Source organism: Aptenodytes patagonicus, chromosome 1 (assembly GCF_965638725.1).
Source record: "Aptenodytes patagonicus chromosome 1, bAptPat1.pri.cur, whole genome shotgun sequence".
Lineage (NCBI taxonomy): Eukaryota > Metazoa > Chordata > Aves > Sphenisciformes > Spheniscidae > Aptenodytes > Aptenodytes patagonicus.
Window position 1 is genome coordinate 211,316,115 of NC_134949.1, and position 20,219 is coordinate 211,336,333.

The 20,219-nt window shown below is 42.9% G+C and overlaps 1 protein-coding gene across 5 annotated transcripts in view; it reads left to right on the top strand.

The window, feature by feature from the left end:
* Positions 1–1,950: 1,950 nt before the first annotated feature.
* Positions 1,951–20,219, top strand: part of PDGFD (platelet derived growth factor D) — a 155,905-nt gene continuing 137,636 nt past the window's right edge. For all 5 annotated transcript variants that reach the window (XM_076328220.1, XM_076328222.1, XM_076328224.1 and 2 more), the window contains exon 1: positions 1,951–2,432. In XM_076328220.1, coding sequence (XP_076184335.1) covers positions 2,303–2,432 — 130 coding nt within the window. In that variant the 5' untranslated portion in view covers positions 1,951–2,302. The remainder of the gene's footprint in view (positions 2,433–20,219) is intronic.

A 20,219-nucleotide genomic window follows, 5' to 3' on the forward strand; every position in this document is an offset into this window, starting at 1 on the left:
CAAACAGCTGTGGAGTGTTTTAGGCGAAAGCCTGTTCCACCTTTGTGTCAAAGCTGGACCTGTGCAGCCAGAGAGGTATAAGGCCAGAAAGACACCAGATGACTCTAGCTCCAGACCCAGCTCTTGAGAAGACGTATGCATTTTATATGAGAAAATTTATATGGGTAAAGCTGGGTACCAAAAGCAGAACAGCCTTGGAAACAGTGCCCTTTCTTGACTGAATTATGTAACTGCTCAGATACTGTCAAAATGCCTTTTGTCTGCCTTCTGGGTGGAAGATAATCTGTCCTTCCTTCCCTTCCTCCTCCGCCACCTTAAAATGGCCACTTGCACAGGGAAGCAATTACGGGTTCTAGCTCCCTGAGTCTAAGAGAGAACGAGGGCCTGAGGGCACTGAGAAAGGAAAGACTTCACCAAGGAGCTGTGGTAAAGGTCAGGGTGTTGACCACCTGCTTTTAACTTAAAAGGTACCTGCACTCAGAAGAGAGCTAAGTAGCTGGGATCCTATTGATGCTTTCTGCCAGTTCCTTGTAACGTAATTGGAAAGAGGCAGACACATTGACTGGATGAACAGAAGACATCTTCAGAGCTCCCCCTATCTTCATTTGCTGCATGTCCTCTATTTGACTTTCTGCTTCTATTAGGATGATTGGATTGGCCACTGTCCCGCTGTTTGCCCAGGTTCTGCCCTGAAATGGGCACCTAAAATGTAGGCACATCTGCTCACAAATGAAGCACTGTTGGAGCCTTTCCATTGTCTACCACATGGGAGCAGGATTAGGTTCACTGTCAGTTTTGGGGAACACGAAAGGGATAAAGAACCATGAATTATGCATAACAGAATTGCACCCTACTGGTTCCTTAAGACATTCAAGATGTTTCAGTCCCATTGTCATCCTAACATGCTCTTGGAGAAAATGTTTCATACAGGCAGAGGCAGTCCTCTGAGTGCAGCAGGATTCATCTGATATTCCTGATACACCACTGTATCAACATTCTTCTACTAGCGAGGTGTTGCTTCATGTTGTTAAAGGTCTGGCAGCGTGTTACAATTTGGTAGAGTGGCTAAGACCATACGAAATGCCTTAAGAAATAAACTGAGTAGGTAAAGATTTATTAGAGAACTCTTAAAACCTGATTGCTTTTTCTATGCCTTCACTTGATTATTTTCATTGCAGCTAATGGAAGGAAAAAAAAGAGTATTAAAACAGCAATCTGGTCACAATCCTTACATACCTTTGGTTTAGACCTAAACTCTTCCAGGCAATAATACAATCTTTCAATACCAGATCCAATTTAATGAGGGTCTAAATTAGTAGGAATTAACTTTTTATGAAAAGCTTTGGACAGTGCTTGGCATGACGGAAGAGCCCATACATTTCTCCCAGGGACAACTGCGGGTTTTCTTCAGCCAATGTGTTTTCATCAGTTATTCCACTAAGTCTCCTCACCTGCCCTGGTGCAACTCAGTGGTTTGAGTCATTCCAGCCCAAGGGATAACCTTTACGTGGCCACTGCGGGCCCGAGGGTGACGGGACACTGGGGTGCGTGGCCTCTTTGCTGGCGGGGAGCCCCTGGCACACGGCTCCCACCGGGCCCACCCGCCGGAGCCCCGCGGTCCCGAGAGGGCAGGTTCACGCCGCAGCGGGGCCAGCCCCCCTCGCACCGCCCCTCCCGCCGCTTTCTGCCCGGGCTGGAGACGGCGCGGCCGGCAGCTCAGGGAGGGCCCGCGCACCGCTCCCTGCCTCCCCCCGCCGGCCGCTCCCGCCCGCCTCCCTCCCTGCTCCCGGGCCGCCCCCTTCCCCCGGGCCGCCTCTCCCCCCGGCCCCCGCCGCGGAGCGCGGGGCGCTCCCGCCGCTCCAGACCCCAGTGGCGGCTCCTGGCGAGCGGAGCGGTGCGCGGCTGCGGCGGCCCCCCGCCTGCGACGTGGGGCACGGCGCGGCCGGCCGAGGGGAGGGGCGGCGGTCCCGGCGCGGGGATTTCTCACCTTTGCCGAGTGTGGCCGCCCGCAGAAACGCAGCAGAAAGTTCAGCATGCAGGAAGTTCGGGGGCAGCTCGGAGAGTAACTCGGCAGCTCTGACTGCTGTTTCGGGTGGTGTGGATTTTTTTTTTGTTTTGGGCTTTTTTTTGTGTTCCCCCCCCTCCCCCCGCATGCAACTCCCCCAAACACACAAGCAACCCGCAACAACAACAACAAACAAAAAATCCGGGAGGGGGGAGAGAACACGAGAGAGGGAAGCACCCTTGGTGGGGAGAGCCGGGTTTCTTTGCAGAGGCACGGTCCCGTTCACAGCGGATCCCAATGCAACTGCTCATCCTCCTCCTCCTCTACGCTGTCGTCTGTGCGAACTTTTGCAGCCGTCAGGGCACCACTGCCCCTGCCCAGAGTGGATCTATAAAAGCCTTGCGGTCCTCGAATATCAGGCGAGATGGTAAGCGTCTGTCTTCTTTATTCCCCAAGGGCAGCATTTGCAGAGGAAGCCCCGAGCTCGGCGCGCGCCCCGGGGACTACCGTCCCCCCTTTCCGAGAGCGGGGGCCGCGTCCCCAGAGGCCGGCGGGGCTCTGTCCGGGCGGGGGTCCCGTCCCTGGGAGGCCGGCGGGGTCAGCCGGGGCGCGGGGGCCGGTCCCCGGAGGTCGGCGGGGGTCAGCCCGGGAGCGTGCGGCCAGGTGGCGGGAGGGAGGTGTGGGCTGAGGGGGCGGCTCTGTCCGGCGGCTGCTCCTCCGGGCGGATCCAAACTTCAGGGCAACTTCGAGGAGGTTGCCTGGGAGCCGGCGGTGCCGGCGGCGCACCCAGCGTCCCCTCCGGGCTGCGGGCAGCACCTCGCCCCTGGCAACGCGGGGTGCCCGGTCCCAGCTGCCGCGGAGGGCCCCGCCCGGCGCCCCTCGGCACCCGCGGGCCCCGTCTCCTCTGTGTCCCTTTGATGTGCCGACGCCGGGGGCAGTGCGGGGAGGGCGGCGAGTTTGTGGCGGCTCCGGCCTGCGCGGGGCCGCTGCGGTGACCCCTCTGGGGCGGTGTGTGGCGGGCGAGGGAGGGCACGCGGGCCGCGGCCGTTGGGCCTCAGGGCGGGGCGCGGACGGCGCCGCTGTCGCCTCAGGGGTGCTTGGCGGGAGCGCGGCTCCTCTCCCGGCCCCGCTGCGGCCTTTCGCCACTTTCGGCTCCTGCAATGGCTCTCCGGGTGCCGTCCTCCTGGTGGAGGGCTACCTTGGTGGGAGGGTCTGGGCCCAGGGCTGGGTGTTCACCCGGGTCTGCTGAGCAATGCCCCACGAGGACTAGCCTCGTCCCTTGTGCCAGCCGCACCGTTGGCAGGAGTAGGATGCCCAGTGATGGTGAGCACCAAGGAGGGTGGCTGCGGGCTTTCGGACGCTGCCCACCTAGTAGGAAGGGTCGTTTCAGTCTTCGTGTTTGAACTCTGGTGCGTTTGCCGCTGTGAGCCGCCGGCAGAGCTGAGGTGCTGTCGGTGGGTCTGCAGTGCAGCTGTGTGGGATGCAAATGCCTCAAGTGAGTGGTCAGCGTGGCCATGTGCTGTGGCCCCATGGTGGATGAATGTGGAGGCTGCATAAAAATAGCACCACTGAAATTCACCTTTGGAATCCACTTGTTCGTGATTAAAGAAAACCGCCCTGGGAAGGGCGATGAGCCTCTGGTTGGGGAACAGCCTGTTGTGTTCCAACTTCATGTGGGAGGACCTGCTTTTGGATGTTGTGGTGTACCTTACTGCAGAGCGAAATGCAAGATGTTCTCCCTGCAAATGAACAGAGTTAAGTTCAGTCTTCAAGTTAACGTCTAACAGTTGCCAGAATTTATATATTTTATAAACCCTTTCCAAAAACCCAGTCACTTGAGCCATTTCCAAGATTGTACTCTATTTGCCAGTGTTTATTCTTCAGCATGTATACAATGTGTGTAATGGGTATATAGTTGATTTAGGAAGATGTTTTTGTTTCAGCTTTGGAGCCATATTGAACTTAATAATCTTTTGTATACCTTTCCTAGTCACTGAAAGAAGGCATAGGGAAGGTGAAGAGGCTTTTCTTAGAATTGAGATAGCGAGTCTGGAAACTTGACAGAATTGCAGAAGTCAAATTTAATCTAATAAAAATGTATGTGTTTGTAATAAAAGCTTACATCCGCTATTTCTGTTTCATCCTTTAAAACTATTGTGTATTTATCAAGCTTCATGACTTGTTAGTCTGCCATCTTAAACTTCGCAGAAAAACTGAGACCATAGCTTAGAACTAAGCTAAGCCAAGCCAGCTTCCTTCAAAGTCAAACTCCAAACAAGCTTTTTTGTGGAAAACTGCAGTGATTTACTTAGCACTTCAAAAGGTGTTTTACTCTGATCTTCTCTGTAGAGTCAGTGAAGAAATCAGTAACCCCTAATATAAATAAACTTTTCAGTTTACTGGCAGTGTGGCAGGTGTTCTACTCCACAGAAGAAGACTTCCTGTGGTGAAATTGCTTCTTGGAGTGATGAAGAGAACAAGAGAACATGTGAAATGATTCGTTAATTGCTCTTTTCCTAGTTGTGATCATTTAACGTTGTGATTAAGCTTTTTACCTTTAAAATTATCTTCCACAACTTGTAGTGGCTGCACTTTCTGGGTACCGGGGTGGACTGGTACCGGGGCTGTTTGAAAGTGGCAGATCTATATGAAATTACATGCTACCTTTGACCCTCCCTGGGCCATATGCTAGTCGGGCCTGCAGCCTACAGGCATAGTGAAACACACCTACGCCGAAGTCAGACACCTCTGCAGTCCTTTAGCGGATGTTATCCATGTACTGAGGAGGTAACACATTTCTAGGAAGACCACAGGCGGAGCCCTAGCATGCTGCAGCCTTGCTCTCTCCTTGTGCTTGGGAATCCTCTTGCTTTTTCTCTGCAAAGGACGGTGTGTTCTGCTATGGCCAGTGGAGCTGGGCATCGGGTCACAACATCTAAAGTACATCAGCTGCTGATTGGCCTGATTTTACTCAAATGAACCAAACTGTTGCTTGAGTTTGTTGACTAAAGGTCTCTATTTGTGCAGCCAAAGCTTACGAGCCGTATTCCAAATGTTGCGTGCATGTAATGAACTCACAAGCAAAGTGTTTAGACCATAGTTGGCTGTAGGCCACTAAAAGTATTTCTGTCTTTTATAATTTTCAGTGGTGTTTGTGTCTTGTTTTGGTCTGAAGTGCTGATATGGAATAGCATTAAAGACGTGGGTTGCATTGCTGAGTGAGACAGTATTTTTTGCTTTGTAAATATTTGCAGACATGACAATATGGAATAGGATCTAAGAGCACACAGTACACTGGGGGTAATATGTTCCAACAGTCTCTCTGAAAACACACAGCAGGGATAAAAACTAATTTAATACTATGTCCTGGGTTGATGATCATGATTGTTATGTTGTGGAATTGAGAGAGATACTGAAGAGGAAGTATCAGAAGTATCAGAAGAGGTTTGTTCAGCTCTTTAAGAAAATATTGTATCTTGGCAAGTTCAAGACCACCTGCACATTTTATTAAATGGGAAAACAATCCTTTGGATTCCAGTTTTCTGTTACCTCCAAGCAGGATAAACTAGAGATACTGCATACACAGAGCTTTAATATGGAGGCTTGGTCTTGCTTCCAGCCAAAACCGGCCTTTGCACTGTGCATGATTTGAGATTGTCTTTCTTCTTTTAGGCTGAAGGAGGTTGGCCTATTTGTAATTGCTCTTACTTAAGACTGAGATTGCTCTGAGAAGAAATCTATAGATGAAGGGCAGCACATGCCAAAAAAGTGCTATTTAATGACTACCAAACCTAACCAGACTGTACTTCCTGCTGAAGTTATTAAGAATATAAATAACCTGCTTACAAGTCATCCTCTTGTCCTAGTGGAAGGACGGGCATTGATGACTCAGCTGTCCAGTGTAGCACTAATCAATTTTTTAAAGTGTCCTGGAGATGCCAGCCACATTTATAGCACATGTAGTGGTATTTACTTAAAGTGTTTATTAATGCCATTACCTGTTAAGTCCTTTGACATTCATCAGAATAACACACAGAGGGCTTCCAGATGCTTCCATTGTTCTCTTGGCCTCAGTTTCCCAATTTGGAGTATGCAGGTATTACTGCCTAATTACAAGAAGTCTGCTATTTTGTTTCTGCTAGTTTGGTTGTTTATGTGTACTTGGAGATGAAAAGTGAAGATGAAAAGTGCTAAGTAATATTATTTACTGTGTGGTGTCTAACTGAAACATCAATTGCTCATTCTTATCTGTTACTGAACAAACATCTGTGTGAATGCTCAATCTAGGAAAGTATGCCTAGTCTGTATACTTAGACTAAGCATCACTATACATATTTTAAACTTTAAAATCCAAAGTTTAAAGAAAAGGCAGAACAGACAGCATAGTGTCAAATCATTTCAGTATGTAAACAACTGAAATCCATGGAATCAGTATCTTCTGATGTGGATTTGAAACCATAACATCAGATGACTTCAGATAAGTTTCTGTGCTCTTGTTGTTTTCATTTTGAATCCAAAAAATTAGGAATTTCCACACTTTGGTTTGCTTGTGCACCACCAAAATACAAAGAAAAATTGTACTTTACCATTCTGGGGAACTGGCAACAGCTTTTGGTTCTTTGATGGCCTGTTCAAAGGGATGTGGGCCATAAACTCCACCGTCCCCTTCCCTGGGTTGGCCTGTGCCTAAGCATAGGGAAAATCATTTGATGACTTGGGCAGTATTCTCTCACCAAATAGGTGTTAACCATCTGCTCTTGGGAAGAGACATAATTGGTTTTTTTTTCATACCACTTTGAAATGGCTCTTGTATCACTAGTGGTATAGGAACCTCAGTTTTGGAATGCACTTATTGAGTTCTTTTATAATAGGCTTGTATACATGTTTTTTAAAGGACTGTGGTAACATAAAATTGTGTCAATTGGAAAATAGCTACAATAAATTTGCTTTTATAAACCTTATTTTCCTGATTGGTTTTGTAAGTTTTGTAAAAAAATGTGTATTTCAGGCTTCATCAGATTAAAAAAAAACACCTTAGTACTTTACCTGTAGTAATGCACTTTGGTCTACAATTGTTTAACTTTGATGATGTCTCTTACCTGTATAATTAACTGTTTGGACTGAAGTATGAAAGGATATTGCGTGAGAATTCCAACCCTGACTCAGCAGCAAGCAGCATAGAGGAATTCTCCAAAGGAGCTTTGAAACATCAGGCAGATGTATATCATATAGTGGAAGTCACTTAATTTACAAACTCTCCAGCCAGTCTCTCAACACTTTTTGTTTCTTTTTTTAAAATGTATTTGTATGAAATTTAATTAGGCCAGCTAATTCTTAAAAGGCTTGCAGAGAAAAATTGGTAATTTTATTGCTTTGATTCTTAGAAACTGAACACTGCTGAAAATTCTAAAATAATGTTTTTTTTCACCATGATCCCACAGAGACGTGGTGTTTTATAAAACACCTAGGAACCAGTATAAATAGGAAACTCACGGGGAATCATGAGTGCAGTAACATCCTTCATGTCCTTAACTTCGAGCATCTTTATAACTCGATTAAAGTCAAGGGGCTCAGTCCTACAGGATTCTGTGATAACAAAGCTCGAATAGCTTATGTGTAAGTGAGACAATGTTGAGTAAAACTAACTATATCTTATGATGAAGCAAGAGTACAAGTATTTGCAAATTTGTCAAATATTCTGTTAAAATAAAAAAAATTATGCATATGTATCACAGGCATATTACGTACACAGAATAAATATATATTGTATCTTTTACATATTATCTAGTATAGGATATTAGATATGCACTTATAATACATAAATCAGAGGACATAAGCACAGGGAAATGAGAATAAGCACACTTAATATAATTGGTTCCAAATTAGCATTAAAATCATAAAAATATTGTACCCAGGGAATTTTTTTTAGAATACTAAAAAACCCCCCAGGTTTAATGTAACTTTTTGAAGTCCTAGTTGAACAATGAACTGTTGGTCAAATATTTGAGCCTAACTTTTCGAGGTAGTTAAGATCCTTTTACATGATATTGTTAGCTATATAATTTATGGAATTTGGGTTGAAAGCAACAGTTATGTTTAAAAATGTTTGTCAGTTTTCCAGGCTGCGAGTGGAAGTTCTGAAAGTAATTTACATGTTATTAAATTTTTTATTAATATTTCCGTATTAAAATTTCCCTATTAAAAAAGAACTTACACGGAAAAGGATTATCGAAGGCAGAAATTCTTTCAACAAAATAATATACGAATTCACTACATTACATTTCTGGCACTCCTTTAGACTGGGTGTAAATATTACATAAAAGGAACAGATCTGCAAAATGTGTGCTATTTATGCAGCAAGAAACTCCTTTGGGGAACAGTAAATTAGAAGGACAGGGAATAGCTTTCATTTCATACCTCTAATAATAGTGTATATACAAAAGGTGCAGCAGAAGTTTGTATGTTTCATACTCTAGTCTTTTCATATGCATAGTCTTGGTTATATTAAAATGTATCTGCAGCAAATTACAGACTGATCTCTCTAACAGCAGATAAAATATCTTACAGACTGGCTCTGAACGCAGGAAAAGTAGGCAGCTGCCTACAATACCAGAATCCAAAATGTCCAGCTCCTTGTTGCCTCCAGAGCAATAATGATGACCTCCAGAGGTCCCTTCCAACCTCAGACATCCTGTAATGGCACCTACTGCAGCTGACAGAGGGGTGGTGATGGGTGGAACGCATCCTGCCTCAGAAGCAGCGGTCGCCTTCCCCATCTCTTCCGTCCCGCTTTCTCTCTTTCCCACTGTCACCCCTTTTCCCATGCGCAGCAGTAGCAGGAACATGAAGTCTGGTTCTCCCACAGCTCTGGGCCTAGTTGTGTCCCTTCTCCTTGCTTTCCTCATCCATTCCTTGTGTAGCAACATTCAGTTTTGCCTACCCAGCTGAGAAACCTTGAGTTAGCTCTCAATGTTCATAGCATGTTCCCAACCCTAGAGAAGGGCTGTCTGCCCCTGCCTGCTCTGGCTTTTGTGGACCTGCAGGAATTTGACACTAGGATATTAAATGAGTCCTAAGGAATACCATGAAGGCTCTGTGTTGGCATTCTCTGTAGTAAGAATTTGCCCACTAATGCAGGAAAATTTAGTAGAACTCCTTTTAGTTAGTTGATTCAAGCTGTATTCAAGAACTGCCTCCAAAAGTCCTGCTATTATATTTATGAGATTGATTACATTATACCACATTTTGTATAAAAGAGACCACTTATATCACTGCTTCTGGTGAGGATCTCTTGGATAAAATACTGGATTGTGTTAGGTTACTTGGCAGTTTGTTTCAAATTAATCTCCTGTTTACAAAACTAAGGAAATGTCCTGTTTACAATGTCAAATTGGCTAGATTTTCTTTTGGGAGTTTGGGTTTGGCTCTAATATTTTTGGTAGTGAGTAAATCCTACATGATCTCAAGCTTCCTATTGTACTTGAGTAATCTTCAGTTTTCATGCTTCCTTTTTGATCTGTGTCCCACGCTGTGAAGGCCAACATCCCGTATTTCTGCTTTGGCAGTCAGAGCTCTGCATACTTGAAGATGGTGCAGGAGGACACACTTTTACCTTCTGGACAAACTTCCTGCCAATGTATTTTAGCCCTGCTGTGCATTGGGACTTGATGATGTTAGACTCTGTAAAAATATTTATTAAACACTAGGTCCATGAAAAACTTGAAAAATAGCCATCTTGACCTTTGTTGCACTGAAATCAATGACAAAACTTCCATCAGCTCTTACTGCAGCAGGGTCTGGCTCACAGTTTACATGAATTCATGCAGGATAAAAGCAAATGCTTAGGAATTCAGTGATGCATTTGTTATAGAGTCATAGAATCATAGAATCTCATTTAGGTTGGAAAAGACCCTTAAGATCATCGAGTCCAACCATAAACCTTACACTGCCAAGTCCACCACTAAACCATGTCCCTAAGCACCACATCTACACGTCTTTTAAATACCTCCAGGGATGGGGACTTAGCCACTTCCCTGGGCAGCCTGGTCCAACGCTTGACAACCCTTTTGGTGAAGAAATTTTTCATAATATCCAATCTCCCCTGGCGCAACTTGAGGCCATTTCCTCCTGTCCTATTGCTTGTTACTTGAGAGAAGAGACCGACACCACCTCACTACAACCTCCTTTCAGGTAGTTGTAGAGAGCGATAAGGTCTCCCCTGAGCCTCCTTTTCTCCAGGCTAAACAACCCCAGTTCCCTCAGCCGCTCCTCATAAGACTTGTTCTCCAGACCCCTCACCAGCCTCGTTGCCCTTCTCTGGACACGCTCCAGCACCTCAATGTCTTTCTTGTAGTGAGGGGCTTATGTAGGTAAGCTTTATGATATTCACAGTTAAGATATTCAATTAGTGTCCATGCGCTGAAAAAAAAACAAATCCTTTGCACTGATAGAGATGAAGGGTAACTTATGTAGTTACTGTTTGTGTAGCAAAAGTACAGAACAAAGCCTTGTGGATTCAATGTGTCTGGCTGCTTTTTCTCCTGTACCAACAATCTTCTGTGTCATCCACAGCGTATGCTACAAGAGACTTCAGCTGCAGTACATTTCTAAACAAGACCTTAAGGAAACCTGTCAGTATTTTTCAGCGTCTTGCATTGTTTCTGTTTGTTTTTTAGTTTTAAAGAGGCTCCAAGTGTAATATGCGTGGGTTTTTGTTATTGTTTCTTCTTGGATCAGTTGCAGCAGATTTTTCCCATAGTTGTATTTCTAATCTGATGTGACTCACAATAAAAGTGGATTGAGGATAAAGCAGAGACCCAGACTGGTTAGAGAGACAGAATAAAAATAGGTACAGAGAATGTTGATTACCAGAGGTACTGTGGAATTTGGAAACCCTTTATGTACCATCGTGCCCTTAGTTTTACAACCAGGAATTTGCTTGAAAGATAAATCCTTTGTTTTAGCAAACCAGTGACAGATGTGTTGCATAAAAACAGCAAGTAGGTGGTAAGAATGCCTTTAGATTCTTTGTGGAAATGGAGCAACACAGCTTCTTAATCATGATGTCTCAGCAGGGATAAACACTGATAGGAATGATTTCGCTAACACATCCAGATGTCAGTATAAGGGTTTAAGACCTCATCACAGAAGCCTACAGAGAATTTGCTACTTTGAAATTGATAGAAATCCCCAAAGTTATGGTACTGTTTCTTTTCCTGGATCAGGTTGTAGGCCTGTTCCCTTGCTGCTGTAAGTCACCTTCACGTTGCTGTGAATGTTTGGAAGTCAGCATGGGGGGATGCTGGTTTGCTTCATTACTGTCCATACAGTGGGACCTGGGGGTCCCAAACCCCCATGCCTGCATGTATCGCTGTTGTTCTGGTAGGGTGGCTATGTAGATGTGAGAAGGGGAAAGATATTCTTTGCTCCTTCCATCCTCATAATGGCAGAGAACAGTTCTTTGCCTGGGTAGACTTGGTTTTATTTTTGTTTCTAATTAACACTTGTCACCCAGGAGAGCTTAATGACATGGTATGCATTTCTCACCTATTCCCATCATTCATTAGACCCTGGAAAGTGGGAGCCGAAGTTAACCTCTTCTTCTAAGCAAGAGATAAAATTCTTGCATCATATAGTAGTGATCTGGCTGCTCCTAGTATATGGGTGATCTGCTTTTACATAATTAGCACCTCCAAAGTCAGTTCTCTGGTGGCGCACACCACGTTTACCGCATAGTGCACTCAGAGTGTCTTGAGTGATGCCTCTGAGAAATGGACGCAGCGACAACTCCATCTTTGCGGTACCCTTGAGTGATGCTGAGGTGTCTTGGGTCTGTCCTTGGACCTGCATGGCAGAGCCAGGTTTTGATGTTACATCCCCATCCGTATACATACAGCCTGCCTCCCAACAGACTTCAAGACACGAGTAATTCCCTTGGCCATATGTCAACATGGAAATAAGCATCACTCCAGAAAAGAAACTTGTTTGCACCACAGAGAAACCTCATGCTGTACTCTAGTGCACATCTGAGGACCGATCCTGGAACTGCGTCGTTCCCACAGTGGCAAGCAGAGGATGAGAAGTGGACCCGCGTGGCTGTTCAGCCTGCTCTTTCCCCAGTCCCCTAAGTGGTCACGGCACACATAGTAGGCGTTCACTGGGCAGTGTTCATGCATTTGATGACATTTTTCTGCGGGCAGTAACACTATGTGGTAATACCTTCTGTTTCACTGTAGGGGTTGAGCCGCGGCAGCTTGAAGAGGCAGAAGTGCCGCTCATAGCAGTCATTACATGTGGGCAAAGACTGGAGATCCTTACCAGGGTGCAGCCATCCTTAAAATGCTGTGGCCTTGCTGCCTGTGCTGTCCCACCTCCTGTCCACTTTTCTGCTCAGAGTTGCCACGGTTTTTGCAGGCTCAGAGCTGTGTGACATACTGAGGTAAAACAACAGGGCACATGGATAGTAATTTTTGAGGAACAGAGAATCATACAAAACAACAGCATGATGTCCTGCATAAAAATCAAATATCTTGGCTGTCACATGCTTGCCTGAAAATAACTCCTGTGGCGTGGGAGTTAAATAGCAGTCTCCCCTCCAAAGAAGCCCCAGAACAAAACAGGGAAAGCTATTATCCTGTTTTTGTTTCTTTGCACGTTCCTTGGGGTTGGTTTCATCTAGTGCATAAGGAAATAGAGGAGGGACATGAAGAAGAAATTGTAATGACTTGATATGTCAGTTCAGTTTATTTTTTTGAAGAAAAAATACCTTAGGCAAGCCATTAGTCAAAATATTGACTGAGGAAAAAAAGTCACCTGTTTTTTTTATCAGAAGAAAAAATATATTTCTATATATGCTTTGCAATGAAATGATTGCAAATTTAAGTGTACATCATTGTAGTTTTGACAATGTATTTCTAGCACTTCATTTTCAAGAAGGCCTTCAAAGATGATTGGCCAAACCAGAACAGAAATACCCAGAGCTGCCTTGTTCCTCTCTAGAGAGGATAGCCAGCCTGGTCACCTAATGCGGCTTCTGCTTCCCTTCTGTTTCCGTGGGTAAGAGACAAGCATTTCCTTTGCTTACTTATTACAAATCAGTATTGTCGATTTTTTATTTTTATTTTTATTTTACATTTACTGTGGCTAAAGCAAAGCCTAAACTTAAGAGACAAACCAGCATGAACTTCATGGTATTACCATTATTTTGTTGGCTTGATGTTTTTGCCAGTTTAAAGTTTCTTAAAATTACCAGATAAAACAGAGGATCTGATGCCAGCACGTGAATCCAGGCAGTTCTGTAAATTGATTTTGACAGAGGTTCTTACCCGTGCAGCAGCAGCTGGCACAGCTTTTCAGAGAGCATGAGTGGGTCTGCTCTAAGAGCTGACTAGCAGAAAGCCAGGGAGCTCCCACGAGGGACTTAGCTGAACTACCGTAAGAAAGCTACATGCCACATCCAAGATACACTGTGCTTGCTTATGATGGATACTAATAAAGAGTTCATACCCGTAATGGTTGCTGAATGATTTCACATGGAATGCCCATTTTTTTCCTGCACATATGCACCATTTCTGTTAAAAAGTTGGTAAATGTTGACTTTTCAATGCTGACATCTGAGACCCAGAAAAACAAAGTTGAGAACAGACTGACAATACTGAAAGCTGAAGATTTCTAGTACCTGTCAAATCACCACATTTACTACATTGAAAACAAAGCACTGCCCTCACAAACCTTTTGCCAAATATTTGCTCTTATAATAAGGCAAAGGAAAGCAACCAGAAAGAAAAAGAAACAAAAAAGATTTTAGCAACAGAGACATTTTCATTTCAGTTCTTGCCAGGACAAAAAAACCCATTGCCAGATGACTAAACATGTGGGATTAACCTGAAACATATTTTTAAAATGGAATTCAAAGTCACATTAGGTACGAAGTGGAATTGACTACACAGCCTTGTTAAATTTACAAAATAAAGAAAATAGAAGAACTCAAAATGTTATCTTTCTTTTTGTTAGATTCATTGTAGGGCCAGACATAGCAGAACTAAAGGGTAAAATCATGCTAGTTGAGCATGTGCATTACCAGCCGTGTAAGTGAGTGTCAGAGGGAAGATGGGGAAGGAGCTGCAGCCCTGCCTCAGTTTCCCAGTTAGTCTTCCCCTCAGGTGTACAAACACAGTGCAATAGAAAGGGTGTTGTAAATAATGACTAAGGCAGAGAGGCTGGAAGAGTTGGATAGTGTGTTAAGACTCCTCCCTACTCCCTACTGAAGTACCTGCTCCATGTCTCACTCATGAACATGGAAGGGCATCCCCTCGTTCCAGTGTGTGCTGGACGGAGCTCCCTCCTGCCTCCTCCCCTCTGCCCGAAGAACTGAAGCCACAGCTTAGCCCTGTGCCAGCAAACAATCCGATATATTGCCAAATGTGACTTTTTGCAGTTCCTTCGTGTGGTACTGCAGCTTTTGCTAAGAGAAACAGATGATCTGTTCAGTCTCTGTATTCCGCACTGAGCTGCGTGGGAGAGCCAGTCCACGTGCATCTCGCATGAGGCATATCTTTTGTGTCATTTTGTGTCAATGCGTGCCATTTTCACTTCTCGTGGAAGATGGACACTGGGTGTAGATCCTGTCCTCACCTTACTCCCAAGACTGGGAATAATGCAGTTTTAAATATTGTGTGATTGTGCTCAATTTGTACAAAAGTAATTTACTGTAATTGTGACCTTATTAACATAGTGTGATTTCAGCTGCTGTTCACCTCTTACTAATGGCTGGTAAATAAAACGCTAATCTATTTTACAGTTTTTGTGTTGCAAAAGTTCAGGTGTTCACATGACTTAATTAGCCCGTAATTTCCACACTACACTGAATCTAATCTGACAATTTTTAGACATCTTTGCGGAGAGGAATCAAACAGAAGCTGTTATGCTAATTGAGTGAGGTCCTTGTTTCCAGTATTAACTGGTATTCCTAGATTCATACTCTACGGATTCATATTTGACTTTTAGTAGAGAAGAGAAGAGAAGGAATAGAACTGGCTGAATGAACTATGTGTAAAACAATTATGGCTTTTCTCCCCTGTGGTTGGCAGAGGGGAAAGGAATATTACATAAAACATGAGAAGCGGCGTCTTCATGTGCGCTTTCCTCTAGATCTGGTAGCCGGAGACCATCCTGTATGCAAAGAAACATATGCTTGAGGAATCTTGAGAGAAAACAGTTTCTAGCATTGAATCCATCAGGATCACTCAGTCCACACTGGGGCAGCAGCTGATGCCATCTAATTTTAAGCACGTAAATTATGAGTTGTTCTTTTATAAGCTGCATTATCCTCTAGTGGTAACTGTCTCTCCCTGTGATTATTCTGGCAATTTTTAAACTAAAATGTAAAGAATACACCTCAGACAGCTTTGGTTGCCCTCCTTGTGGAGAAATCCTCTGCCGCAAAGGTGGTTCAGGCTTGCATTCACGCTGCCACTGGTGGGGGGGTTAAGTGGAGGTCTTAGGGCTTCTTTGGAGAGATTTCTTGTTTCCAGTGCTCTCAAGGATCTAGTTTTGAGACCTTAACCATATTCTGTAACCTTCTCCTACATCCTATTTTTCGAAGAGAGAAATGGTGGTTCCTGGTCTGTGTGATTCTGTATGTGCGTGTACTTGTGTGTTGTAGCAGCTAGTCTATCTATGGAAGGGTAATCAAATGCCATGCAGTATTACTTTATTCTAGTGTAAATATCTGTGTTTCCACAGAGCATTCTAAAGATAATATGCAGCCTCTATGCTGTAACGTTTGTGTTTCATTCCTTCGGCTCTTCCTGCCAGAATAATTTCAGAATAATCCTTTTCTATTTGCCTCTGTTTTGAAAAGAATCCCTGCTATGGACCAAATGACATTATCAGCCAGTGAGATGGTTCCTATGTCACTTAGAGTTAGGATATCTCTCCAATAAGTGCAAAGTGTTATAAATTTATTTAGTTCCGCTATCCCTGGTAGCATGCATGGGATCTAAGCTGATGCTGATCTCTGAGTATCTGGGACCTAACTCCAAATTCAGGTGTCAAAATGGTAGCATTTTGTTAACAGGCCCTACAACCTTTATATAAACTCTATACAGGACTTTTTACTGTTCTGATAGACATAGAAAAGCAGGTCACACTTTTTTGCTTCTACAGTTTTGGAGCTGTCTGGACATTAAACTTTTATACTACAGTAATAAATGTGTTGTTCTCAGCTATAATCATGTGTTAATTTCAATGAAAATCTTGCTAATCCTATGTTGTTTTGAAGAATTGATGTCATATGATCTTGATGAAATTAATAGCATTGTGAAGGTCTATTTACTTTTTGTATTGTTTACATCTGTTGCATTGCGAACTGAATGCTGGTGGGGCTGCTATGCTCTGGAGACTATTCTGCACAAATCTGCATAAAATCTGCAAATTTTTCTTTATGATTAGTTTTTGAGGGAGTTTTTTCTTAAATATAGGGCTCGATTGTGCAATAAAAACATTGTTAATCAAAAACGCATGCTTTCTAGTTTGAAAAAGAAACCCATTTGAAATCATGACAGCTTATTTGAAGATGTGAGCAAAATGTAATACTTTGCAAGATATGACACTTGGTATTGGATAACTGCAAAATACTGTTTCATTGGGATCTGTCAAATTCTACTACTAGAAATATTGCTGTTTTCTTAATTATGTATGGAATTGAAGAACTATTTTTACCTCTTGAGGTCAGCTCAAGTTTTGCAACCATATCACAGTAGGATGTAGTTCATTAAATACCTGTATTTTCTATATTTACAGTAGATTGAATGCTGGTATTGGCATTTTTTTCAAAATCTGACACTTCAGTTGCTGCTGTACAGAAATTTTGCTTTCATTATTCTTGGTTCCAATTTACCTGGCAAGTGTAGAGTGAATATTCTTTTTTTCATTTTGTTTAGTTCACTTAAAATTCAGAAATCAGTTTTGGCTTACAAAAAACCACAAAACAAACAGAACATAAACAGAATGATTCGTTTTCTCTTTCAGTCCGTAAGTAAAAAACAACTACAAGTGTATGAAGTCAGCACTGCAGAGAAGAACATCAAAAATACAAATAGGAACATGCCTGCACAGATGCTTTCAAAAAGATTTAAATTTTCACTTCATTTTATTTTGGGGCCCATGAATCATTTCAGAAATATGGCTGCTATTGTGTGAATAGGAGCAATGGGAGTTCATTAATAGGCAGTATTTCCTTTATTTACCAAGACAGACTTGAATGCCAAACATGTTATGGTACTTCTTTTTCTGATGCTTTCAACACAATTAAGGTAATTTTATTTAACTAAGAGCTCTTTAAAATGCTGGGATATGCACATTTTAATTGAATTCTGATTTCTGTCCAAATGCAGCTTGATGCAAATCACATTCAAAACAATCATTTTCATTATTATGAATATGTTTCTTAAAAAATCATAAAATTCAGGACGTGCAATAAATGTATGGTGAGACAAAATAGCTTTAAATATTATTAGACATAGCTCATCTTCCTAGGGAGCAGAAAGAATTACCCGATCTTGTGCTGTTATATTTAATTGCAGACAAATATGTTCTTAATGGTTGTGTCTTTAAATACTCTTTTAAAACAAACAAGCCTGAAAAGTAAAAATGAAAACTCAGATTAAAATTGAAGATATAAAGCTAGGTTTCCTACTGGTGGCATTAAATCCCAGCTGAAATCTCAGATGTGAATCAAGCCGTCTTCCCAACGCCACAGTAGATCAGAAAACGTCATGAAGTCAGTCACTTTATCTCAGGTGCTGGCTGCAGGCCTTTGAAAAGTGTGAGTGTGTATATGTGTGTATGTACATACATCTGTATGTATGTATGTACGTGTTTGCCTTGTGCTTAAGGGATTCTTACACATTTACATAGAGATTCAGTCTGCCTTATTGTGTGTTTAAATGAGGCAGAAATGTAACTGAGAGAGAAAAAGGTTCATTTTACCAAACTTCGGTGGTTTGAAAAATGGGGCATCTTGTTAAAGCTTCCCTTATAATTGAGGGGGAGAGAAAGGCATCTGCAGAGAACCGTGTGCCTTCTTTTTGCACTCAATACAGAGCAAGTCTAGGGCAACTAGGTCAGTAGCATAGCAAGCTCAGAGAAGTTCCTAAAAATATTCCAGTTTTTATCGCGCTCTGAGAAATGTTGAATGGGTCTTCCTGATCTCTTCAAAATGCTGCATGTTTAGGATAAGATTAAAGATTTCTTTAGAGCGCTGAACAATGGCATTATACTAGTTATTTCTGACTAGGAAGTGGTATCTGTACGTCACTCTGGGAGTGTGAGCTTCAAGAATAACATTTGCTACCACTGCTTTTGGGATAAAGTGTGGAGGGTTGACACTACTGTTGGAATAAGAGCAGGTTTAGGATTAGATTTGGCTTCCCTTTTTTTTTAAGGATCACAGACAGTTATTAAATAGACTTAGACCAGCATATATTCGTGCAAGATCTTGTGTTAGCATTTTTTTGTATGCGCAGAGGTTAACTGAGATTATATGTATTGCCCCTGCCAGCTGTTTTAGACCGCATAATGGCACTAGGCTCTGACTCATGGAGACTGAATTTGTCAGAGGTTTCTGGCAGGGACTGAAATCACTGCTTGTATGGAAGCAGCTCTCGGCGACGCCTGGTTGAAGTCACGGAAGTTGAGCCAGAGGTTGCTGCAGAGTTGGAAGTACTGGGGGGAAAGGGGTTGGTTGAACGTTGACTCCCAAACTGCAAAGAACATCATTAATCTTGTGGTAGCATTCCTAGGAAGGTACCTTTGGGTGCGGGCTGGCTGTAAGAACATGTAAGTGCAAACATGAATCTACAGTTTTTGAGCTCATTACCTCTCTGCCGTCTGAATCTTTGCAGTTGTGTTTGTCTCGCTGCTCAGCTGAAGCCTCTTTCCCCTCTCCCTCTCTTGCCTCATCCTGACCGAACCCACTCAAACATAATGAGAGTCCTGTGCCTGCAGATCTCCTCCCTGGACCTGCGGCTGTAGTGCATGTGGTCATTGACTTCTACATGTCTTCCAGCACCTCGAACTGTGTAATGGGAGATATTTGGCGGCTGTATACCAGTCACATATTGTAAGATACCATTTTCCCCTGTTGATCAGCAGATATAAAAGCAAAGAAAAAATAATCCCACACATATTTAGAATTTGTTTTAAAGTGTATTTTCTTGCTTAAAATAAAGCTATCTAAATGCAAATATAAGATGTCTAAATCTTACTGTGTTAAGGCCTAAACTTTATTTAGTATATTGAATTCAAATAAAATTTAATTCTTTGGACAGCAGAAGTAATGCAACCTGATCTCTTAAGGCTTTGTACCTCTTTGGTAGGCTGTGCTGTGAAATGTGAGCTGCATTTGAAACTTTTCCCAGTGTTAAGGCGTACAGTAATGTTCTCCCTCTGGATTGCCTGCAGACCAATGAGGATGAGGCTCATGCTTCCCTGCTCCCAGGGAGGCATTAATACAGTCTCTCTTCTCTCCATTTTCCTGCCTGTCTTCAGAAAACTAACAGAACTGTAATACCTTTGAGGCTTTTATCCTCAATTTAGGTAACAGGTTCAATAGTTATTAGGGAAGCTCACAAATGGGAATATAGGCATAGAACAGATTCACACTGGTGATGTTATTGAGTGCTAAAGTATTACAAAATAGATTTTGTGTATACCTAGAAGTCCATTTATGGAAGCACTACAGCATGGAATCAGGCCTCAGCGTTGCCTGAGCTCTCATCCCGCTGGAGCGTGGGATAAAGCTAGCAGTGACTTCAATGGGAATAGAGTATTGAGAGCTTTCAGAAATCCCCATCCAGTCATATTTTTATTTCTCAGAGAGTTATGAGTATTTCAGATAGTAGAATTTAAACACATAAAGGAAGACAGTCAGAGTCATAGGAAGTAGGGAATTTCTCGAAAAAGAAAAGAAAAGGAATGTCTCTTCTTGAAAATTATAGTAGTCAAAAGAAGTTAATGAAGGCAAGAGTCCGGAGAGATTCTGTGCCATTAAGAATGGACATAAGGTGTGTATATCTAAACTTACCAGTAAAGGTAGTTAATGCGTAATTCCCATCTGAAAGTAGAACACGTGATTAACACATTTCATAGATTACAGACTGCATGGGAGAAGTTGAGAGGTAAATTACGTTTTGGATATTAGACTGAGATTTAT